Source organism: Phoenix dactylifera, unplaced genomic scaffold (assembly GCF_009389715.1).
Source record: "Phoenix dactylifera cultivar Barhee BC4 unplaced genomic scaffold, palm_55x_up_171113_PBpolish2nd_filt_p 000548F, whole genome shotgun sequence".
Taxonomy (NCBI): Eukaryota; Viridiplantae; Streptophyta; class Magnoliopsida; order Arecales; family Arecaceae; genus Phoenix; species Phoenix dactylifera.
The window spans coordinates 203,297-229,141 of record NW_024067957.1 but is presented as its reverse complement, the minus strand read 5'-3'; the positions used below and the strand labels follow the sequence as shown (position 1 = coordinate 229,141).

General features: G+C 41.8%; 1 protein-coding gene across 1 annotated transcript; it reads right to left on the bottom strand.

The window, feature by feature from the left end:
• Positions 1-8,974: 8,974 nt before the first annotated feature.
• LOC120106503 (serine/threonine-protein phosphatase 2A activator-like) lies at positions 8,975-24,721 on the bottom strand. The gene is made up of 6 exons (XM_039119433.1): positions 23,616-24,721; positions 22,787-22,846; positions 10,724-10,803; positions 10,370-10,444; positions 9,236-9,397; positions 8,975-9,125 (listed from the first exon to the last, which is right to left on the bottom strand). The coding sequence occupies exons 1-2, from the start codon at positions 24,599-24,601 to the stop codon at positions 22,831-22,833; spliced, it is 1,002 nt and encodes a 333-aa protein (XP_038975361.1). The 5' UTR covers positions 24,602-24,721; the 3' UTR covers positions 8,975-9,125; positions 9,236-9,397; positions 10,370-10,444; positions 10,724-10,803; positions 22,787-22,830.
• Between the last annotated feature and the right edge of the window lie 1,124 nt (positions 24,722-25,845).

Sequence of the window (25,845 nt, the reverse complement as noted above, 5' to 3'; positions counted from 1 at the left end):
TGAAGATCTTACATGATAAATCAATTTTAAAAAAATCTTTTGAACCTTTGCAAAAAGTTCTTTTATATGATTTCCGCTTACATCTGTTTTCTGGTAAGTTGCGATCGAGATGGACAGGTCCTTATATTATAAAAACTGTTTTTTCCACATGGGGGCGGTTGAGATTGAGAATCCACAGAATGGTAGAATTTTTAAAGTAAATGGACACAGGTTAAAATCTTTTCTTGAGAATTTTGCGGATGAAGAGGACTCCTTTTCCTTGGAGGAACCTTCTTATAACTGAACCAGACGGCAAAGGTATATGTATATTAGTTAGAATTAATTTTTTTTCTATTATTTCGAGTTTTCTTCTTATTTTGTAGGTCTTCTTTTCTGTATAACAATAGCTCAAGGTATTCCTCTTCTCTCCAGTATTATTTTCTCTACTGTCTCTTATATATAGTTTTCTTGTATCTATTACATTGAGGACAATGCAATGTTTAAGTTGGGGGAGGAAAATATTTTGAAATAATAATAATAATAATAAATAAAAAAACTTGTTTTTGCATTATTCTATTACTTTCTTTTCTAAGCAAATGCACATGTATTTACATATTGAGTTTGTGCAACTATTAAGGCAAGGAACACATGCATACTATGACTGATCAGAGACCTATTATTAGATCCCCGCACATGTACTTAATGATTATAGGAAAGCCTCAGGAGTTCACATTTGTTTAATGCATTTTTATTAAGCCGTATCTGTAAAAGAAGTATGAGTATCATTGTCCGTACTATAAGGTTCATGATTTGATTTTCACATAAAGATAGAGGTTGAATACCCTGGCTAGATCACCTAAGTACCTTACGATTCAACATTGGTTGACCTATAGTCACGATACAGTCACGTATATAATAAAAATATCTATATGGTTCCGTCTGCCTTCTCTTCTCTTGCAAATTTATTATTAAAAAAATAAAAAAATTAAAAAAAATCCTTATGATGACAAGTCTGGCCTCGTGGTGTAGTCTGGTTCGAGTAATTAAGTTTGAGGGATGTTTCACCTAATGTCTTGAGCCAACTGGATCGGAGGTTATTGGCTGAAAGCTTGCTAAATGGACCTTACTAGAGCCTAATGGGGTTGGACAGCTGTAGTCGTCATATGTATTAAAAATAATAATAATAAAATAATAATAATAAAATAAGAATAAGAATAATATAATATAAAAAATGAAATAAAAATAAGCATGAATGAGTTGGTCAGGCTGAACCTAGTGACATGTGGTAATGGCTGGTTTGACTCCATTGTATTGGACCTCTGTGTACCTAGGTTGTTTAGTTGGGATTGATAGCTCCTTCTTTATATGCGAACCATTTTTGACAAATTTAGACAACATGAGATATTCTGAAAATTTGATGGATCAGGCTCTAATAAACTGTAGTAAACACTTGTAAACTTGAGTAGTGCACCTAAAATTCAAGCGGTACCATGTTGTGGTGGAGGTATTAGTGCTTTAAGAAAGTCATGCTATTTTATGACTACACTTTCATATTTTTCATTCTTTGAAAGATGCCATGCTTAAAATATATATTAATTAATTACATGTGTATTAGCTTAGGTTTTATTTTATATTTTTAGGATCTTATGTCATATCATTCATGATGTTTGTGGGTAACATCCCTGAAAATCCTCACGAGACAACACTCGTCCACTAGGATAACCTAGGGGTTTAACGGCTTGTTGCACATGCTAAGTGCAATCGTGATTCTCTACGAAAGTGGGTACATATCTTAGTTTTTAGTACTCAGCTTCAATAAAAAATAATAATAATAATAATAAAAAGAGAGTCTAGGAAAGACCATCTTTTGTACTCTCATTTTATCATTTGCTCATTAATTGCTAGAGACTAGCAATAAGCTAGTTGGGGGATGTGATGAGAGCACGAAAGTGCGATCTACATACCACTTAAATTAGTCTTATTGTTAACAGATGATGATAATTTTGCCGAGTTAATATTATACTTTTGTCTCGTATAGGTTATCGTAAATCAGAGATAAAATGCATATTTGATACAGATTTGGTTCAGAAAGATGCATAGCCCAAGCTGTGCGCACCCGAGCTCGCCATGGCCTAGTCGAACCCATCATTTATCAAGCTCACAATTATGGGCAGCAGCCAAGTCTGACCATATTGGAACGACACTTGGCGACTATCCACATGGAATGCACAACGGATCCGTGATCTGCATTGTCCCGCAAACAGAGCTCCCCAGCCGTCCGTGTGCAGCCCATCATCCCGCGAGCATCTCCGCATGCGAGCCAGCGTCCGCGCGCGATTCTCCCACACCCAAAGTGCTGCGATCTTCCGTTTCCGCGTCTGCCTCTTTCCCCCATATCAGCCTCCGTGAACCATTCTCGCGATTCCAGCATCCCGTGAATGGTCCCAGCGAGCCGTGAAGTGTCGCGACGTCCACAAGCCCGTGATTCCATGCCTACCGTCCGCCTCCTCCACAGCCAACCACCTCCTCCATCACGTCCGAGCTTTCCATATCTTGCAGCTAGCTAGGATTTGCTTCATTCCGTGCGTTCCTTCCGAATTAGCTTCCGGATTAGCACTCCATCAGTCCGCTTCCTCCCGCGTCCGGATACTCCGCAACCTTCTTCTTCAATCAGCTCCAGCATCCGTTCCATCTACGTTCACAACACCTCCCAGCTCCATCCCGTGCATAAGCTCAGGGTCCACATTCACAGTGTGGAGTCTTTCCATCTTCACCAGGACAATCCTGTTATCAACGAATCTCCTCCACGGCATCCGAGCTTCTTCTCCCACGTGCATCTCATTCTGATGGAGCTCGTGTCCCAGCCATCCGCTCATCCTGCGATCGCCGCACCCATGATCAACCACCCTTTCCGCATCCATTCCTAGCGCTGAATCTTCCCGCGTGCATATCCAGCATCCTCCCAGCCGCGATCAACGTCCGAGATTCCTCTTCGTCCGCCCATCTCCCCCGCGTGCGCTTAGGGGGGATCGAATACTAACTATATGAAGCTCCTCTCTCGCCTGGGGTGAGGCATCTCTCATTTTTTGAAGGAGGAGACAGCTGTTCGGTTCAAGAGGAGAAAGGGGGAGAGAAACAGCGAGAGAAACAGAGCATGTTCTGTTTCAGAAAATAAAAGAAAAAAAAATATATGGGAGGTGAACGTTTTTTAATGGAGGGCTGATTTCTTTTGGCAAAGGATGATGGATGAACCCTTGTCATGTTGCTTTCATCAAGTATACTCTAAACTTGTATTCTAATTATTTTATATCCATTGGTATGTTATGGATTCTTGCATATTTATTTATTAGATAGATCTTGTATGGTTTATATATATTGATGCATGGATTGTTTTGATGCTTGATTTGTCGTAGACGTAACCGGCACGATAAATACTTGGATGTTGAATTCATGTTCTCAGATTGTATACTCCATGATTAGAACTACTCTATCATATTAATCCTTAATTAAGAATCGCCGAGTTTATTTATTGAAAGTAATATTGTCAAGGAGGATTCTGGATCCCTAGCCTTCTCTATATCATAGAACTTTATCTATTGATCTATTATTCTTTGCTTTTAATTTCTAAAAATCAACTGAAAATTACATTTAAAAATTACGCTAATAATCCATAGACCGTTCTCTGAGGAATCGACCTCGGACTTCAGAGAATTTATACTACTTGTGCGATTCTCCTATACTTGGGAGATTAGTTTCGTGAACGCATTTTTGCGAACACACTAATTAGTCTATTGTTGTTGCTTGATAAAATCTTGTTGTTGTTTCATCATATTAGCCATCATGGTTTCTAATGGTGAAAGTTGTTGTGGGATAGGGGCATTATAAGGAGGTACAGATGGAACGAAAGGTTGGTTCATTTGTGATGGACCTATTCTGGGGAAGTTGTTCTGAAAACCTGGTGGACCACCTTGATGTTGAATAGGTTCATTTTGTTTGTATGAGAAATTTGGATGGAACCTATTATCGAGGTGGTAGACTGGGCTGAATGAATTGGAAGTGGGCTTCTTGAAGGCACTATATGAGTTTAAAGCATTTGCCTGCTCAGCCTTAATGTTGGATAAACTAGGACAACATTCCACTAAATGCTCAGAACTGTTACACAAGATACATAAGTCATGTGGTTCATGTTCCACTTTCATGATGGGATTTAACTCTTTATATGAACTCGAGCTAGTGGAAACAGTGAAAGCATCAAACTTTTTACTTAAGTTATTCATTCCAGTCACCGGATTGGACATTATATTTTTGAGATCTCGGTCTGCTTTCATTTCATAATTACCTGATTTTCTAGATCCGAACTCATCTCTATTTACTTCGTCACCATAGCTACTCCAATTTTGGGCGTTCTCGGCTAAGTCAACAAGAAATTCATAAGCTTGATCCGGGGTTTGGGTCATGAACCTACCCTTGTGCATGGACTCAATCATGTTTCTGTGTGTCGAAGTTAGTCCTTTATAAAAGAAGTAGACTAGATCAGCCTTGTCAAGCCCATGGTGCGGGCACTTGACCAAAAGATCATAAAATCTTTCCCAAAGTTGGAAAAATTTCTCCTCATATTTTTCTCTAAAAGTTTTTATGGCATCTAATTTTTTCAATCTTTACCATGGGATAGAATTTAGCCATGAACTTCCTTAGATAGTTGTTCCCATGATGTGATGGAATTAGAAGCAAGAGAATACAGCCATGCAGCAGCACAATCCTTTAAAGTCATGGAAAACAACCTTAATTTAATACCCTCTTCATATAAGTTTTGATTTCTAAACGTTTGACAGATTGTCAAAAATTTGTTTAGATGAATATAGGATTGTTCACTTTTGAACCTATGAAACTTAGGTAACATGTTTATTGTTACAGCCCGAATCTCGAATTGGGCTGCATTATTAATTGGTAATACTATGCAAGTTGGGGGACTAGCAGATGCGGGTGCGAACAACTCATTCAAGGTTCTAATATGTTCACCCATTGTAAAGATTGACGGTTGGTTTACAGTTCGCAGGTTGTGATGAAAAGTTCTGTCAATCTCAGGATTAAGTGGGGTTAATTTATCCCTTAATGACCTTCTACCATGCATACATTATCAACAATTCATTAGATTTGACCCCTAAAATCAATGAAATCCTAAGAGAAGAGAAGGGCTAGACAAAGATGACCACAACCAACACCATACAACAATCTGACCCTATTAGTTTTAGAATTAAGTGAGGTTTAGTAGCTTCTTAAATCTAGTTGCATAGAGATTTATCAGGTTAAAAAGTTTCCAAAATTCTCTCTAGATTAGACAGCTCCTAATCTCTCTTTCAGATTAAGCTTGAGCTTACCAGTTAAGCAATCCAGTAACCAGTAACCAGAAAAGTCCCGGGGTGTGTGGTGGTGCCAGAAGAGATACACCAATACCACAATACCCGGAACAGTTTTCACTGTTGTAAAACTTTCTTAGACATCACCAATTACTAAATTCTCACTGGAGTGGCTTTCAGCCACTTCTTTCCAAGAGCCTAATTGAGCTCGAAAATCCTAAGGCCAACATCTAATTGATTTTAATTTAATTTGGCTTAGGATATATATATATATATATGCAAGGTGGTGATTTTTGGGCTAAGGACAGGTAATGACTTTCCGACCTTATCTTTTTAATGGGTTTTGCCCTTAAATTATTTTATGCAAATGCTTAATGCAGCAAATAATCAATGATTTTTTAAAATTTATGCAATGTCATTAGGTTGTACTAATTAAATGAGCAAGCAATTTTTTTAAAAAAAAAATTAAATTTTTATATAGAAATAACTTGAATGTAAATTAAAAATTAATCCTTATGCGTTAGTCAATCTCCGAATGCTCGTTGAATAAGCTCTGGAGATTACTCCATGAGGAGCCTCAATAAAGGTATGATAACCTCGGAGGATTGCACCCTATCAATTACTAGCAAAAATAATAATTTTTTTTATTTTTTAATTTAATTATTTTTTAACTTTTTTTTAAATTTCAAAATTTGAATTTCAGAATTCAAATTTTGAATCTAAATTTTTGAATTTTAAAATTTTTTCACTCTTTTTTTTCAAATTTCAGAATTTAATAACTATGAAAAAATAATCAAAACAAGAGAAATTAATAAAAAAACTTACTACCGAAGTGCGTTCACTCTAGGCATCCAAAATTCGATTTGATCTTCGTGATCATTCTTGCTTCTCGATTTGCCTTCCTGGCAACGGCGCCAAAATTTTATTGTCCGATTCCTATTTACCTAAAAAAATATGCTAAATAGATCATTGTTAGAACCGACAAACAAAGTTTAAATAAATTTTACTCTTACCTTTTCTACTCGAAGAATAGTGGTCGTAAGAGGTCGATCCACAGAGAGGCAATTGGAGTTGCATAAAAATTAAAACGTTCACTCGGATTCAAAATCGATTTTTTTTTTTTGAATGATAGAAGAAAAACATTACGTCGGGGATGTTGACGGATTCTCTGGTCTACCGGAGAATGTTTTCTACTTAAAATTGACAAAAAGACAGGTATTTAAATTCAAAAGGCATTTATATATTGAACTAATCAAAGAAAAGCTTTGGCATAAAATGGCTGAAAACAGTGCTAGAAAAATTGCAGACTGGAATATAGATTGCATGAAAAAAGATTTAATGTATTGCAGAACAGAAATTAAAATTGCAGAATAAATACAACTTTCTACCCAAATAAACTCTCAAAAATTAAAACTCAAAATAAAACACTACAAGAAAACTCATCTTTCCCGGCGCTTTTTATAATCTTTACCGACGCTTATAAGCGTCGGCTAAAGTTCCCGCAATGCAAACAGAAGCGTCGCAAAAGCGTTGGCGATACTGGAGTGGCAAAAGTTTTTGCCAACGCTAAGAGAAAGCGTCGGCAAAAACAAGGCTTTCCCGACGCTAAGGAAAGCGTCGGCAAAAATGACATTCGCCGACGCTTTAAAGCATCCGGAAAGCGTAAAGGATGCCCAATTCTGTGTTTTCGCCGACGCTTTAAAGCGTCGGTAAATATCATTTTTGCCGACGCTTTCATTTGCGTCGGGAAAGCCTTGTTTTTGCCGACGCGTTAAAGCGTCGGTAAATGTATTTTTGCCGACGCTTTTCTAGCGTCGGCGTAGGCGTGCCACAACTTTTATTTACCGACGCTTTAATGCATCGGGATTGCTATTTTTTTAAAAAAATAAAAATACGAATGTAAATTATAAAAGGGTTTTTTGCATGGATACCCTTCTAAATATCAAATTTTACGTGAATACCCTTTCAAAATTGATATTTGCATGTATATCCTCGTCAAACTCTGTTATTGTACAAATACCCCTAATAGAACAGTTATTTTAACGGCGTTAAAAAAATTATATTTATATTAATTAAAAATAAAATAAAAATTTAAAATGACCTTATTATTCTTACTCTTCCCTCCCACCCCTTCCTCCCCCTCCCCCCGGTGCCCGGCTTCAGCACACCACACCCCCCCCCGCGCGGGTGCCTTACCCTCCCACAGCTGCAAGCCCAGCGGCTCTCTGGTTCCCAGGGAGAAAGATGGAGGGCTTTGGGGTGGCTCCTCTATCGGCGAGGGCGCGGGAGATAGCCAAGGGTCGAGAAGACCTCCTCGGGTTCCTGCGAGACCTCCCGGAGTCGGAGTACGAGCTCTCGCTCACCGACCTCGTCGAGAAAGGATCGGCTGCCGGCAACTCAGCTGCGGAGGAGAAGAAGACTTCCCCAGGAGGAGAAACCAACCGAGCGTCATCAGCTGTTAAGGAGAGAAAGAAGCGGAGGAACAGCAGGGACAGTTGCGGCAGCAGCAGCGATGGAGTGCTCTTGAATTTTTACGTGCCGAGTTCCCTGACCCGGAGCCAGCTACCGAGACACCAGAGGTATCAACAGTGTAATAGATCGAGAGAGAATCCTGACGGGCCGAGGTTCCTTTGGATTCTGTGAACCTATGCTTGTTGCTATCCTTCCACACTTGAACCCTACTCCCCTTAGGGCTTTTCCTCCTCATTGGCTGGCATTTCCCATCCCTTTGGAGAATAATAAGGCCATGGGAGCAAGCTAACAAGCTCCTAAGAAACCCATATCTCCTTCCTGTCTGCCTTGAAAACCCGCCATAAATTCACTTAAAAACGACCAATGGTACCACCACCCACACACACAAAAAAGAAGAGACTCTCTTACTTGTTATCACAAAGCAAACTCATTTCTCTGAGTTTTGCTGGATTTTAGGTGGCTTTGTGAAGCCTTTATCCTGATTTTGTTTCTCTTTTTCTGTTTCCATTACCACCAACTCAGTGCTGTTAAAGCCACCTACTTAGCATTATTTCTGGTCCTTAGACAAGCCACCTTCTTTCCAACTCAAACCAGCAGTCCTCTCTCTCTCTCTCTCTCTCTCTCTCTCTCTCTCTCTCTCTCTCTCTTCTGGGCCCAAGAGATTCTGAAGCAGAGCACAGCTGTGTGGAGCTCCTGTCTTCTTCTTCTTCTTCTTCTTCTGGCATAAGAAAAGCTGTGTGGAACGCCCGCCATCGGGATCTCGATACCCGGGGGGCGGGGGGAAGCCGGGCACCGGGGGGGTGCTGAAGCCAGGCACCAGGGGCGGGGGTGCGCGTGGGGGGTGGGGTGGGGTGGGGTGGGGAGGGGAGGGGAGGGGAGGGGAGGCCGGGCACGGGTGTGCTGAAGCCGGGCACCGGGGGGAGGGGGGAGGATAATAACATCATTTTAAATTTTTATTTTATTTTTAATTAATATAAATATATTTTTTTTAACGCCGTTAGAATAACTATTCTATTAGGGGTATTTGTACAATAACAGAGTTTTACGAGGGCATACATGCAAATATCAATTTTGAAAGGATATTCACGCAAAATTCGATAGTTAGAAGGGTATCCATGCAAAAAACCCATTATAAAAACACAGCATTATATAAACTCCTGACAATTAGCCAATACCAAATGTTTCAGAGCAAGTATGGCTTAGATACAATGCAACAGATACTGAAATACCTTCTGAAATTGCTTCCATAGCTTTCCCTTTAGCCTCTTGAGAGGCATCACGACTTTCCTCTGTTACCTCAATAGATGGGTCTTCCATCTGGACAGAAAAAAGTAGTAATAATAAGCCGCAGTTGAAAATACTGAAAATACACTCACAACTTCTTGAGTCATTCATAAGCAGTAAATATGATATACATTGCAAATCACCTTTTGTGGCAGATCATCATCAGGTGCTACAGTTCCTCCTTCAAGTTCAATGTCAGATTCAACGATCTCATCATCAGATTCATGCTCTACAGAAGCAGAACCCTTTGCACCAAAATCATCTTCATCAAGATCCTCATCCATGTCATCCACCATTTGACTTTGCTGCAATCAATAACAAATAACAAAACTTTTGCATCAGGTTTCCCAATCCCCAAACAAAACAGAAAAGAAGAGAAAGACCAAATAATAGATGATGCATGATGACTTTCTAATGTCTTGAAAGCAGATATTCCCACGAGGAAAGAGATCGTACAAAATATCAAAAGTTTGATGCAGACAGAAGCCCTTATTTTAACACTGCAGGAAAGGTTGCTGATGTTCATTTATACATAATATCCACCCTCGTGGAGAGAAAATCTTGATCATTTTGTGGTTGGAATAGATGAAGTGACGATTACTAACCAGGAACAAACACCAATTCCCACAATATATATATATATATATATATATATATATATATATATATATATATATATATATATATATATATATATATATATATTCATATTCTAAGCAAACAAACAGAACTAAAATAAAAACTATACTCCAAGAACACGGATCTCATGGCCATTCCAGCTAAGATGTAGTATATGGACTATATTGATGATTTCATGGGTTTGATTACCATTAAAAAATATGATACTAGCCAGGTCCAATTAGTATATTTTTATGAAACCAGAAATATAACTCAGTGGCACAAAGAAATAATGGAAATGAAAAGGGGAGTAGGAACAGGGGTCAAAAAGATGGAGCATTCATAGCCATACAAGACCTAACCCAACTTTTCAGGATCAGCAGAAAGAATTAAAATCCATTTAATAAATATTAAATGTAGTTGAGAGACCTAACTCTTCATCTAATTAGAAGCTAAATGTAGTAAAATGAATTATATAATGATTGATATGAACAATTAACTTAAAGAAAATCTTGTCAAAAAGATAATACCTGGCACAGCATCTAGAAGTGTTTAAATATCAGTACTACAGTCTTTTGTGCCAAGCATGGCAATTTCACAAACGGACTCAACTATATAATCATTATGCATCAAAGGATTAAAATAGAAAGACCTCTCACCTTCTAGATTCCACAAGCAGAGCACGTTGTTCAGATGTTTTATCAGCACTAACATCTCTCTCTCTAGCAGTATAGCTGCACAAAAATAACCAGGCTACAGCAATCAAATGATCAGCAGGGCACAAAGATTGCAATGTATCATGTAATGATACTGTAATATGCAGAAATGCAGCATTGAAAATACACCAATTACTATGAAAACTACTATTTACCAGTGAAAATTCATGAGAATACATCAAATTTATGTTAAATAGCTTCGCACAACCAAAAAAAAAAAAGACAAACACACATGACTGACAATCATTATTCACGACTTCTTGAGACCTAATAAGAGCTGAGTGAGTAAATCAGTACCTCGAAGGAAGAACTGCTTGAGGAACAAAAGGGGCATAAGCAGTTTCCCTCTCAACTGTAAGCCTTTGAGCTTTCTGAAACTCTGTGGAGTGATTGATTAAAACCCCGTTTGATTTTGATGAGCTCAAAGCATTTGAGTATATCGTGTGATTACTAATGAATTCAATTGAGTGTTTCAGTGAAAATCCTGCTCAAGTGTTTCTAGACATGGTTTACAGTATTTTGGATAAGTTAAGAAGTCTGCTGAACCAATGTCTGAGACTCGAGTCGACTCCCGAGTTTCACGAGTCGACTCCAAGCGTATCAAGGTCACTGGCACGAGCTCGAGTCGACTCCTAATCAGTATGAGTCGACTCCGACTGAAAACAGACAGAAGGATAGAAGAGCAGTCTTTCAGATCTGAGATTCGAGTCGACTCCAGTGGAACGCGAGTCGACTCCCAGCGGTGCACAAAGAAAAAGTCAGAGAGTGTTTTATGGACTCTGAGATTCGAGTCGACTCCAGTGGAACGCGAGTCGACTCCCAGCGGTGCACAAAGAAAAAGTCAGAGAGTGTTTTATGGACTCTGAGATTCGAGTCGACTCCAGTGGAACGCGAGTCGACTCCCAGCGGTACACAAAGAAAGAGTCAGAGAGTATTTTATGGACTCTGAGATTCGAGTCGACTCCAGTGGAACGCGAGTCGACTCCCACCGGTGCACAAAGAAAAAGTCAGAGAGTGTTTTATGGACTCTGAGATTCGAGTCGACTCCCGCATTACGCGAGTCGACTCCAAGATTGTGCGACCATCAACAGAGAAAACCATGTTACTGCCACTGAGATTCGAGTCGACTCCCAGACAGCTCGAGTCGACACCAAGACAAGCTTCACGTCAAAAGGCAGAAGACCAACTTTCGGAAACTGAGAGCCGAGTCGACTCCAAGGAAGTTCGAGTCGACTCCAAGACTGGATGAGCCAAAAGACAGAGAATCGGGAGTTCGGGCTCTGAGATTCGAGTCGACTCCCAGGACAGTCGAGTCGACTCGAGAGGGCAAAATTCAAATTTGTATCCACGGTCTACAGAGGAAAAGCCGACTCCAAAATTGCCAGGTCAGCGCCAGAAGTTGGCGAGTCGACTCCGGGCCAAGACGAGTCGACTCCTAGTCGTGACGGCAACTTTAATTCAAACTTGGAACAGTTGCCGAGTCGACTCCTGAAAAGCTTGAGTCGACTCCCGCTACAGCCGAGTCGACTCCTGATCGCGCGAGTCGACTCCAACCCACCAACGGTCACATTGTCAGGCTGCGCAGAGTGTGCAGAACGGCCAGAAAAAGTGGAGTAACGGCTAGTTTCCGTGGGGGTTGGCTTAAATAGCCACAGAAGACTGTAGCAAAATAGAGAACATACATTCCACTCCAAGCATTCAAGTCTTCAAGCTTTGCAAGTGCTCTTCAACGAGAAAAAGGGGAGATCAGCATTTACTGCGCCACCAACTTCTCCCCAGCATTCAAAGCTTCCTCCTCCTACATTCAAGTCGATCACTCATCCAAGAGGAGACCAGAGTCAAGAAGCCATTCCTCTACTTAAGCTTAAAAGCGTTTGAGGGCTTCTAAACTCATCCTTGAATATATTGTTTCATACCTGCTTTTGAGAAGCTTATTTTCTGTTTTCTTTCTACTACGTGTATTTACTTGGTTCAATCGGGGGATTGAATCAAGGGGATAAAGGTTAGTTGGTGAGCCAGTTTTAAAACCAACGTGTGAAAGGGTTTGATTGTGAGCCCGGGAAAACAATCGGGGTTGGTTCTAGTCGGTGAGCCTGGGAAAACCGACCGAGTTCGTTGTTAGCTCGTAAAACAACAAGTTTGGTTGTGAGCTTGCAAAACAACCGGCTGTAATCCAAGGGGGTTATAGTGTATTCCCAAGAGAAACTTGGGGAGTGGACGTAGGAGCAAGGGATAGCTCCGAACCACTATAAAACTTGTGTTTGTGATTGATTGTCTCTTCCTCTTCTCATTTCATATTGCTCACAGCACATAGTAATTAATTAAATAACTTGGCATAGTTTTTAATTAATCATCCATAACGTTTTAAATTATCCAAATTGTTTTAAAACCCAATTCACCCCCCCCTCTTGGGTTGTCTATCTGGGCAACAGGTGGTATCAGAGCCAAAAACTCTTCCACTCAAGAGTTAAAAGATCAAAATGACAACCCCATTTGGATCTTCTCACATTGAGGGTCAGTCCACCCAAAGACCCCCTTTCTTCAATGGATCCGACTACTCATACTGGAAGGCTAGGATGAAAATATTCATCCAAGCCCAAGACTATGAGATGTGGACCATTGTTGTAAATGGCCCATACATCCCATCCATATATATAGATGGTGTCAAGGTACCCAAACTAGAAACGGATTGGGATGAACATGACATGAGGAAGGCACAATTAAACTCTAAAGCAATGAATGTCTTCTATTGTGCCTTAGACCGTAATGAATTCAATAGGATTTCAACTTGTAATTCAGCAAAAGAAATTTGGGACAGACTTGAAGTGACCCATGAGGGCACGAATCAAGTCAAGGAATCCAAAATAAACATCTTGGTTCATAAATATGAACTATTTAAAATGGATTCAAATGAAACTATCACATCCATGTTCACTAGGTTTACTGATATTGTCAATGGCCTAAAAAGCCTTGGCAAGAACTATACTAACAGTGAGCTTGTCAGGAAAATCCTTCGATGTCTACCGAGGTTGTGGGAAGCTAAAGTGACAGCGATCCAAGAAGCTAAAGACTTGAACAAGCTTCCACTTGAGGAGCTCCTTGGATCCCTGATGACTCACGAACTCACCATGAAACAACACGAGGAAGAGTCTTCCCATAAGAAAAAGGTAATAGCTTTAAAATCTACTTCTTCTAACAAGGACTTATCTTGCAGCAGCAGCAGTGAAGAAGAAGAAGATGAGGAAGATGGTGGTGAGGCTCTTCTTGTGCGCAAATTCAAGAAATTCATCAACCACAAGAAGTCCTATCATCAAAGGAGAGGGCCCTCAAATTTCTACCGGAAGGACAAAGGTAAGGAAAGAGAAAACGAGGGGATTGGATGTTACGAGTGCAAGAAGCCGGGTCACATAAGAGCTGAATGCCCCTTACTGAAGAAGGGGAGTAAGTACAAGAAGAAGAAAGCTCTTGTCACTACACTATCCGACTCCGACTCATCATCCTCCTCTTCTGACGAGGAACAAGAAGAAAAGGCCAATTTCTGCTTCATGGCCAACGAAGACGAGGTAACTTCCGATACGCATCCTGATTTTTCTTTTGATGAACTTTATGATGCGTTCAATGAATTAATGATTGAGTATAAGAATATAAATGTTAAAAACAGAGAACTAAAAGTAACTAATCAAACTTATATTCATAAGCATGATTCATTAATTAAGGATAAAGATAATCTTACCAAAGAAAATCTAGAACTTAAGACAAGCAATCAACTTTTAATTAAGAAGACTAACACCTTAACTAAAGATAATGAAAAACTAACTAAGGAACTTTCAAACCATAAACAAGTCTTAAACAAGGATCTAACAAAAGAACTAAATGATTTAAAAACAGAAAATCAAACATTAACTAAAGAACTTAACAAATACAAACCCTTAGTTGAAAAATTTACATATAGTTCAGAAAAGTTAAACATGATACTAAATAGTCAACGTGCAGTATTTAATAAAGCAGGCTTAGGGTACAAACCAAGGAATAAGCAAAAACTTCTTAGTAATTTCTTTGTTAAAGCTGGGGAAACAAAAACTAAGAAAATCACCTGTTTCTGTTGTGGAAATATAGGACATAAAGCAAATACATGTGACTATAGGAAAAGGAAAACTAAAAGAAAAATTAAAAGGGTATGGGTTCCAAAAGGAACCAACTTGACTAACCATGAAGGACCCAAGAAAACTTGGGTACCTAAGATGACATGATTTGCTTGTGTAGGAGTGTCTTGCAGCCAAGGTCAACAAAAATTGCTGGTATTTGGATAGTGGCTGCTCAAGGCACATGACGGGTGATAAAGACCAATTTTTCACCCTTGAAGCTAAGAAGGGAGGTGTTGTGACGTTTGGAGACAACAACCAAGGTCACATCATTGGCATTGGTAAAGTTCAAATCACCCCTTCTACTTTTATAGATAATGTTAGATATGTTGATGGTCTTAAACATAACTTGTTAAGCATTAGTCAATTATGTGATAAAGGATATGATGTTATGTTTAAACCATCACTATGTATTGTAACAAATCCTAATGATAATAGTTTGGTCTTTAAAGGGATTAGACGTGGAAATGTATATGTTGTAGACCTAGAAGATCTTGCAAAACATAACCAATGTCTAGTTGTAAATGAAACCAAAGAAAATGATGCTAGTTGGTTATGGCACCGTAAGTTAGGTCATGCAAGCATGGACACAATAACTAAACTAGTTAAAAGAGACTCCGTGATAGGTTTGCCAAAATTAAAATTTGAAAAGAACAAAATCTGTGAAGCATGTCAATTTGGCAAACAATCTAGGAATTCTTTTAAATCCATAAAATGTGTCTCTACCTCTAGGCCTCTAGAATTATTACATATGGACTTATTTGGTCCTACTAGAACAACAAGCCTAGGTGGAAATAAATATGGTCTAGTTATAGTAGATGATTACTCTAGGTACACATGGGTCATGTTTCTAGCGCATAAGGATCAAGCATTTTCTATGTTTAAGAAGTTCCACAAGGAAGTAACAAATGCTAGAGAATCCTCAGTTATAGCTATTAGAAGTGACCATGGTACCGAATTCGAAAATCAATTATTTGATGAATTTTGTAGCAAAAAGGGGATAACCCATAATTTCTCAGCACCTAGGACACCACAGCAAAATGGAGTTGTTGAAAGGAAAAATAGAACACTAGAGGAAATGGCTAGAACGATGTTATGTGAAAGTAACCTCCCTAAGTATTTTTGGGGAGAAGCCATTAATACTTCTTGCCATATATTAAATAGAGTTCTATTAAGACCCATCATAAAGAAAACACCATATGAACTGTGGAAAAACAGAAAACCAAAGGTTAACTATTTTCATGTTTTTGGATGTAGGTGTTTTGTACATAATAATGGGAAAGATAATCTAGGGAAATTTGACCCTAAATCTGATGAAGGAATATTCCTAGGTTATTCTACAACTAGTAAAGCCTATAGAATCTTTAATAAAAGAACTCTAGTTATAGAAGAATCCATACATGTTGTTTTTGATGACTCTAGTGACATCTCATCTAGTAAGAAGGTTAATTTTGATGATGATATTGAAATACTTGAAGAAAAGATAGATGAGATGGGATTACGAGATGATAATCAAAAGTTGATTGAAGGAGAATCATCAAACCAAGAGCCTATAGTGGATCATGGGCTAACTAAAGCTTGGAGGTATGCTCACGGGCATCCTAAGGAACTAATTCTAGATGATCCATCACAACCGGTTAGGACTAGAGCATCCCTTAGGAATATGAATAATCATCTAGCCTTTGTTTCACACTTTGAGCCCAAACATATAGAAGAAGCCGAAAATGATGTAAATTGGATAAATGCAATGCAAGAAGAACTAAACCAATTTACTAGAAACAAAGTGTGGGATCTAGTAGAGAGACCTTCTGAATATCCAATTATTGGTACAAAATGGATATATAAAAATAAGCTAGATGAAAATGGAATTGTTATACGGAATAAGGCTAGACTAGTAGCAAAGGGTTATAATCAAGAAGAAGGTATAGACTTTGATGAAACCTTTGCTCCCGTAGCTAGACTTGAGGCTATTAGACTATTATTAGCATATGCATGCTCTAAAGATTTCAAACTATTTCAAATGGATGTAAAGAGTGCATTTTTAAATGGGTATATTAATGAGGAGGTGTATGTAGAACAACCTCCTGGTTTCGAAAATCATCAATACCCTAATCATGTGTATAAACTAAACAAAGCACTTTATGGGTTAAAACAAGCACCTAGAGCATGGTATGAGAGACTTAGTAAATTCCTATTAGAACATGAATTCTCTAGGGGAAATGTAGACACAACATTATTTCTGAAAAGACAAAATAAGGATATGTTGTTAGTACAGATTTATGTTGATGATATCATTTTCGGTGCCACTAACAATCGCCTCTGCGAAGAATTTGCTGATTTGATGCAGAGTGAGTTTGAAATGAGCATGATGGGAGAACTGAACTACTTCCTCGGGCTTCAAATCAAACAATCTGAAGAAGGCATCTTCATCAATCAAGTAAAATATATCAAGGAGATGCTCATGAAGTTTGATATGGAGGGAAACAAATCAATCAGCACCCCCATGAGCTCATCATGTAAGTTAGACCAAGATGAATCAGGTAAATCCGTCGATCAAAAACTTTATAGAGGTATGATAGGTTCTTTACTGTATCTTACTGCAAGTAGACCTGATATTATGTTTAGTGTGTGCATGTGTGCTAGATATCAGGCTAATCCTAAAGAATCACACCTAGCTGCAGTTAAAAGAATCTTTAAATACTTAATAGGAACTAAGAACATAGGACTGTGGTACTCTAAAGAATCTAGCCTAAACTTAATAGGGTACACAGATTCAGACTTCGCTGGATGTAAACTTGATAGAAAAAGTACCAGCGGGTCTTGTCAATTTCTAGGAGAAAACCTAATCTCATGGTTTAGCAAGAAACAAAACTCGGTTGCATTATCCACTGCAGAAGCTGAATATGTTGCAGCCGGAAGTTGTTGTGCTCAAATCTTATGGATTAAACAACAATTAGAAGATTATGGCATTAAACAAGATGAAATCCCCATTAATTGTGATAACACAAGTGCCATAAATCTAACTAAAAATCCAATTCAACACTCAAGAACTAAACACATTGAGATAAGACATCACTTCATAAGAGATCATGTATTGAATGGTGATGTGTCACTCCACTTTGTGTGTACTGATAATCAATTAGCAGATATTTTCACAAAACCCCTAAGTGAAGAGAGATTTAGTGTGCTTAGAAGGGGATTAGGAGTGATTGATCCATCCTAGTGGGAGTTACCACTAGATTAATTGATTTTGATGATGAGAATGAGGTTAAAAGAGAGTTTCTATTCAATGATCATCATATCAGTCCTTAATTAGGTGATTTTCCCTCATTTGGCGCGATTATAGCAAGAGTTTTAAGTGCGTGCCAAGGTTAGAGACGACTCGAGTAAGTTTCAGAGCCGGCTCCTAAGGGGGAGTCGACTCGCGCATTTGCGGGAGTCGACTCGCAAAGCTGGCAGCAAAAGGGGAGTCGACTCGCGCATATTCTGGAGTCGACTCGAGGTCGAGTCGACTCGCGACTCAGGGGAGTCGACTCGCAGTCGGGATCCGACTTTTTAACCCTAGGTTTGTCGTTTCGCAAACACTTTTCCTCAAGCCGCCACTGTTCACAAAGCCCTAGAGCCGACTCCTAGGTCATCCCCGATCGTCTCCAAGCCTTTTTCCCGTCGATTCTTCGCCGGACATTGAGTTTCCATCCGTTCCTAGGTCATTTCCGGTCCGTCCCGAGCTTCCTCTGTCCGTCCTTCATCGTCCTCAAGGTATTTTTATTCCCGTTTAGGTCAAGATGCCTCGTAAGGCCGTCGTTAGGAAGAGGTCCCGTCCCGCGGCCGTTCCCGAGCGGCGCTCCAAGGCGCGGCATGATCCCGCGAGGCAACCACCTCCGGATCGTTCCCCGCCTAGGGAGGTTCATGTTAGGCCATTGGCCGGGAAGGCCGTCTCCACCGGGAGGTATGTCGATTTTGACTTCCTCTCCCGGGAAGGGTTCACCATAGGCGATAGGCTTAGAGCCCAGGGTCTAGAGTACTTCCTCACCTTGGACCTTCCCACCTATCCTGGCCTAGTTCAAGAGTTCTATAGTACCGTCCATCGGGGAGATGGAGGTATTGAGGGCACGGTATTAGGTGTCCCATTACGTGTCACGGAGGATCTCGTTGCCCATATCCTCCACCTCCCACTGGTAGGGGTAGCTCCTGCACATCCTGAGGATAGATTTGAGGCCCTTACGATCGTCTTAGGGCAGCCACCTCAGTCCCCCCTAGATGAGGTATCTGCTAGCTCACTTCCTATTGAAGTGAGAATCCTCTTGAGCATTCTATCCAGGTCCATCTTCCCTAAGACAGGAAGATTTGATTTTGTGAATGAGAGGGACCTAGCTATTATGTCTTACATTCTTCAGGACACCCCGGTCAACTTCCCCAAGCTGATTTATAGGTATATGTGTGAGCCTTTAGATAGACCTAGGCTCTCCCTCCCATACGGGATGATATTCACTCTCCTGTTTAGGCAGTACGAAATTTCCATTCCTGAGAGGGAACCCTCTCGTGCCTTGCGATGGACTGATCGCTTGGGTACGGGGACCATGCACAGGATGGAATTTCGGAAGAAAGACGGGATCTGGGTTAGGAAGTCCACTCTCACTGCTCAGACCACCAGACCATCACCCAGTCCTGAGCCAGACTCTGATTACCCAGACTCTCCACATCATCCAGACCTTCCATCCACTCCTCCTGCTCCTACCACCTCTGCCGGACCTTCCTCCTCAGCTCCACCATCTATGGAGGTCCGTATTGATCCAGAGCAGCTCCGAGAGCTGCGGCAGGAGATCGTCCGAGATTTGAGGGACGAGCTGCTCCGGGAGCTCCGAGGTTCCGTGCCAGCTGCCACTCCTGCACCCACTCCTGCACCCACTCCATCCTCCGCATTGGTGCCATCCTTGACAGCCGTGACAGACATGACGGCTAAAGTGCGGGAAGAGATATATAATATCAGGGATTTGATGCAGGCCCAGTTCCGCAACATGAGGGAGATCAAGAGCACCACTCGACAGTTTCGAGAGGAGATAGGCCGTGACATGCACACCACTACCGAGGGGGCCGAGCGCTTGTCGAATGTGATTGTCGGCAAGCTGGACGCACTTCAGACCTCAGTGACTGGGCTTCAGACGTCGGTGACTGAGCTCTCCACTATGCACAGCAGAGCCACCTCGTCTATCATCACACAGCTTAGCCATGTCACAGAGGCAGTCGCCCTCCTCATGGAGCGGAGCAGATTGGGAGGAGGAGCCACATCCTCCAGAGGAGGAGACGCATCCTCGAGAGGAGGAGCTACATCCTCGAGAGGAGGAGCTACATCCTCGAGAGGGGGAGCTACATCCTCGAGGAGGACATAGATGATTTTGAGTTGTGTTTTATCTTCTTTTGTATTGTTTTTGCCTTACTTATAGTATGCTCAAATGTATTCACCTTCATATCAATACAATGAGTAGACATCTTATCTTTATTTCTGTGCCAATTGACTGTGCCATTTGATGTTTGATTGTGCCATTTGTGCCATTGATTGTGTGTGTGATTACCTCCTTTTTGATATGATGACAAAAAGGGGGAGAAATATGTATAAAATATGTAATAAGGGGAGAAATATGGTTAAAATATGTAAAAGAACTCTTAAAAACACACACAAATTTGTTCTAAGTGGATTCGGTACCTCGAGGCTCATTATCTCTCTTTTGGGGCTCCTAATGGAGTAATCTCCAGAATCTATTCAAGGGATATTCGGAGATTAGCTTAATCGTACTCAAGAACAAATTGACAGATTTTCCCTCTAAAAACAAAAAATTCAGTTCAAAAATTTCAAAGCATTAAAAGGAAATTCAGAAAACTAAAACTAGTTGAATGCATATGTTGAGGGGGAGAATCTGAATTTTAATCAAGATAAATCATTGATAACATATAAGCCAAACAATTGATTGCATAATATGGAGGCTTATATAATTCCAAATGAAAGGGGGAGCTTTAACTCCGAAATTTAAATGTTTCACACCTTTCAAACTTGGATAAATTAAATTTTCAGACATTTGAATTCACTTGTAAATTTTATTTCATTATTTATTGAGCAATTCATTTTACGTATACTCAAAGTTTTGTCATCATCAAAAAGGGGGAGATTGTGGAGTGATTGATTAAAACCCCGTTTGATTTTGATGAGCTCAAAGCATTTGAGTATATCGTGTGATTACTAATGAATTCAATTGAGTGTTTCAGTGAAAATCCTGCTCAAGTGTTTCTAGACATGGTTTACAGTATTTTGGATAAGTTAAGAAGTCTGCTGAACCAATGTCTGAGACTCGAGTCGACTCCCGAGTTTCACGAGTCGACTCCAAGCGTATCAAGGTCACTGGCACGAGCTCGAGTCGACTCCTAATCAGTATGAGTCGACTCCGACTGAAAACAGACAGAAGGATAGAAGAGCAGTCTTTCAGATCTGAGATTCGAGTCGACTCCAGTGGAACGCGAGTCGACTCCCAGCGGTGCACAAAGAAAAAGTCAGAGAGTGTTTTATGGACTCTGAGATTCGAGTCGACTCCAGTGGAACGCGAGTCGACTCCCAGCGGTGCACAAAGAAAAAGTCAGAGAGTGTTTTATGGACTCTGAGATTCGAGTCGACTCCAGTGGAACGCGAGTCGACTCCCAGCGGTACACAAAGAAAGAGTCAGAGAGTATTTTATGGACTCTGAGATTCGAGTCGACTCCAGTGGAACGCGAGTCGACTCCCACCGGTGCACAAAGAAAAAGTCAGAGAGTGTTTTATGGACTCTGAGATTCGAGTCGACTCCCGCATTACGCGAGTCGACTCCAAGATTGTGCGACCATCAACAGAGAAAACCATGTTACTGCCACTGAGATTCGAGTCGACTCCCAGACAGCTCGAGTCGACACCAAGACAAGCTTCACGTCAAAAGGCAGAAGACCAACTTTCGGAAACTGAGAGCCGAGTCGACTCCAAGGAAGTTCGAGTCGACTCCAAGACTGGATGAGCCAAAAGACAGAGAATCGGGAGTTCGGGCTCTGAGATTCGAGTCGACTCCCAGGACAGTCGAGTCGACTCGAGAGGGCAAAATTCAAATTTGTATCCACGGTCTACAGAGGAAAAGCCGACTCCAAAATTGCCAGGTCAGCGCCAGAAGTTGGCGAGTCGACTCCGGGCCAAGACGAGTCGACTCCTAGTCGTGACGGCAACTTTAATTCAAACTTGGAACAGTTGCCGAGTCGACTCCTGAAAAGCTTGAGTCGACTCCCGCTACAGCCGAGTCGACTCCTGATCGCGCGAGTCGACTCCAACCCACCAACGGTCACATTGTCAGGCTGCGCAGAGTGTGCAGAACGGCCAGAAAAAGTGGAGTAACGGCTAGTTTCCGTGGGGGTTGGCTTAAATAGCCACAGAAGACTGTAGCAAAATAGAGAACATACATTCCACTCCAAGCATTCAAGTCTTCAAGCTTTGCAAGTGCTCTTCAACGAGAAAAAGGGGAGATCAGCATTTACTGCGCCACCAACTTCTCCCCAGCATTCAAAGCTTCCTCCTCCTACATTCAAGTCGATCACTCATCCAAGAGGAGACCAGAGTCAAGAAGCCATTCCTCTACTTAAGCTTAAAAGCGTTTGAGGGCTTCTAAACTCATCCTTGAATATATTGTTTCATACCTGCTTTTGAGAAGCTTATTTTCTGTTTTCTTTCTACTACGTGTATTTACTTGGTTCAATCGGGGGATTGAATCAAGGGGATAAAGGTTAGTTGGTGAGCCAGTTTTAAAACCAACGTGTGAAAGGGTTTGATTGTGAGCCCGGGAAAACAATCGGGGTTGGTTCTAGTCGGTGAGCCTGGGAAAACCGACCGAGTTCGTTGTTAGCTCGTAAAACAACAAGTTTGGTTGTGAGCTTGCAAAACAACCGGCTGTAATCCAAGGGGGTTATAGTGTATTCCCAAGAGAAACTTGGGGAGTGGACGTAGGAGCAAGGGATAGCTCCGAACCACTATAAAACTTGTGTTTGTGATTGATTGTCTCTTCCTCTTCTCATTTCATATTGCTCACAGCACATAGTAATTAATTAAATAACTTGGCATAGTTTTTAATTAATCATCCATAACGTTTTAAATTATCCAAATTGTTTTAAAACCCAATTCACCCCCCCCTCTTGGGTTGTCTATCTGGGCAACAAACTCTTTCAGAACTGCTTGGAAATCTTTTGCATGCTTTGCATCGGCTATCTTTTTGCTTGCCTGCATTTAGAAATTCATGTCTAAGAATCACGGAATTAAGGGGGAAAATCAGCATGATGTGTAGACCAATAGTCTTAGAGGCCTTATTAGAATGAAGCATATATACAATATGTCACCTCTATATAGCTGGAAGTCTCAAAATAGCTGCCACCATGTTATAGTAATTTAAACACTATGCACCAGAAACAACAATCGTGACCGCTACATCATTTGACAAGGACAAGTTCATGAATTACCAATCAAGAGCACAACCATGATATAGCTCTCAAAAAGGTTTAACAACCCAAGAGATCAATTACAGCAATTAAATACTAAGGCTGTCTTTGGTTCATGGATAAACCCCAAAAGTAATTGCAATCATGACCAACTACATTATTTGACAAGCACAAGCTCATGAATTACCAATAAAAAGTACAACTATGGTATACCTCTCAAATAGTTTGAACAACTCAAGAGATCAATTCCCAAATCTACGTTATATCATAATCACAAAGAATAACCAATTTTATCATGCGGGTAGAAGCAATTTCACATGTGAAAGAACATAAAGTTTCCACTTAATCAAAATGCCAAGGGAAAGATGGAAATGGTAGGAACACAAAAACAATCAAAATAAATGCCATAATGAATATTAATGAGCCCAAATCTACATTATATCATAATCGCAAAGAAATAACTAATTTTATCATGCGCGTAGAAGCAATTTCACATGTGAAAGAAGATAAAGTTTCTACTTAATCAAATACCAACGGAAAGATGGAAATGGTACCATTTGATGAGCGAACCAAAGACAAAATGCTGCATGATGGGCACCTTCTCAAGCACCTCAGCCTTATACATCTTCAGCATTCCACTGTTCACCTTGCTCCATGTCGGGACCGCACTAATATCATCAAGCATCGGGGAGTGCTCAGCAAACACCCCCTTCTTCACCTTCTTGACAAAAGCCACACAGGCCAAGTACATATACTCGTGGGAGAAGTTATCAAGAATGTCCTGGTTGTGAATCGACTTGGGCTTCATATACTTGTGATCAATAAGCTGAGCTGAGCCAAAGATAAAGGGGAGAAAGTGGTAGTCGTCGAGGCCCCAGACACCGTGAGACCCAGCGGGCTCGAGACAGTAGGTGATCTGGAGCCTGCGCATGAGTTTGAGGTAGGCGACGAAGACCCGGGTGACGAGGGCCGGGTAGTCCTCCTCCCTGATGAGGCCGAGGTGGGCGAGGCAGTAGAGGAAGGCGGCGAAGTTGGTCTCGTGGCCGGTGCCGTAGTCGATGGGGGAGGCATTGCCGAACGAGTCGAGGAGGTAGGGGAGAAGCTCGTCAGCGGCGGGGAGGAGCTCCTCGGAGGTAATAAGGGGGAGAAGGAGGGCGGGGGCCTCGGCGGAGAGGCGGGCGAGCCAGGAGCGGTAGGCGGGGTTGCCGTAGCGGGCGGAGTGGGGGAGTGGGGGAATCTCATCGATCCAAGAGGTTAGGGCTTGGAGGAGGGAGAGGAGGGAGGTGACGGTTTGGGGGAGGGGGGGAACGGGGTCGGAGATCTTGCGGCCGCGGACAGAGTGGGAGAGATCGGCGACAAAGCCAAGGAAGTGGCGGCCGGCAGCAGAGGAGATGGAGGCGGTGGGGCCGCCACAGGCGGAGCACACCGACGACGGTGGCGGGCTGGCCTCGGCCGCGGTGGCGGAGGTGGAGCAGACGGCGGCGCATGAAGAGTCGGCGGAGGCGGCGGAGGAGGGGGAGGAGGGCTCGGCGTCGGTCATTTTTTATGGGAGGCGATGCGGGGTTCGAAGGGAGAGGATGAAGAAGAATCGAGGCGGCGGGAGGGGGGAAGGGAGAAGAATCGGGGCGAAGAAGAAACGAGAGAGGGCGAGAGAGCGAGAGAGAGAGAGAGAGGAGGCGGGATGGGTGCGGGCGGAGGGAGAGGAAGAACCAGTTTCTTGCAACACTGGTCGGCGCCGGAGAGGAGGGAGGAGGAGGCAGAAGAAGGAGGAGGCAGAGGAGGGAGGAGGAGGCAGAGGAGGGCTTGATATGTCGATCGAGGATGAAGGAGGGGGGCGGACGCGGGTTTTGATGGGTATTTGGTTTTCAACGACGCTAATAAGCATCGTTTTAGGCCAACTCTACGACGACGCTAACGAGCGTCGTAAATTGCCGACGCTTTTAAAATGCGTCGGCTATTTTTGGCGCTCTGCGGGACATTGCCAACGCTTGCAGCAAGCGTTGGCAAAAACATGTCGTTAAAATCTCTTTTTCCTGTAGTGAAAACTCTCAATTAAAATTTTCAATTAAAATAAAACTAAGAAAAAGAATACATTGCTCTCATGAACTCATACTAGAGAAAAACATTGCTCTCATAAATAAAAAAGAAAAACTAAACTCAAACAGAAAACTAAAAAAAAAAATTGCAATGCCCTGTTTTCAAAGCATTCTCTCTTTCTCTCCCAAACCGAGCACTCCACCCTCCTCTTCTTTTCCCCAAAAATCGAGCTGAGAACCTCCTCTTCCCTGTTCTTTGGCCCAACCGAGCGCCCTCCTCCCAGCTCCTCCTCCCCTCTTCTTATAGCCCCTTGGAGACACGTTGAAGATGCTGGGATGCACGGTGATCGCGAACGGGAGAAGAGGCATCCCGACTGGCGCATGATCCTTGGCGTGATGCGGAAGAGGATGATGCGGGATGGTAGATCGCGGATGGATGGGGCGGACAGTTGGGATTTTCACCGCGTGAAGAACGCTGTCGCTGGGATTCCGGTAGGTGGATTCGGATGCGTCGTGGACAATGGGAGAGGCTGGATTGGCTCCGGAAGCTTCGAATGTTGGGATCACGACTTGAAATCGGACGTGGGAGGCTGAAAGATGGCAAGGATTGATTGCGAAATCTCTCCTATTTTCGCACAGCTCACGGCTGATGTTTGCTGGGAGACTGATCCGGAAAGGGGCGCTGCGGGATCTTTGCTGGAGGAAACGGTCGTCCGGGTCCACACGGAAGAGGGAGGAGCTGCAGACG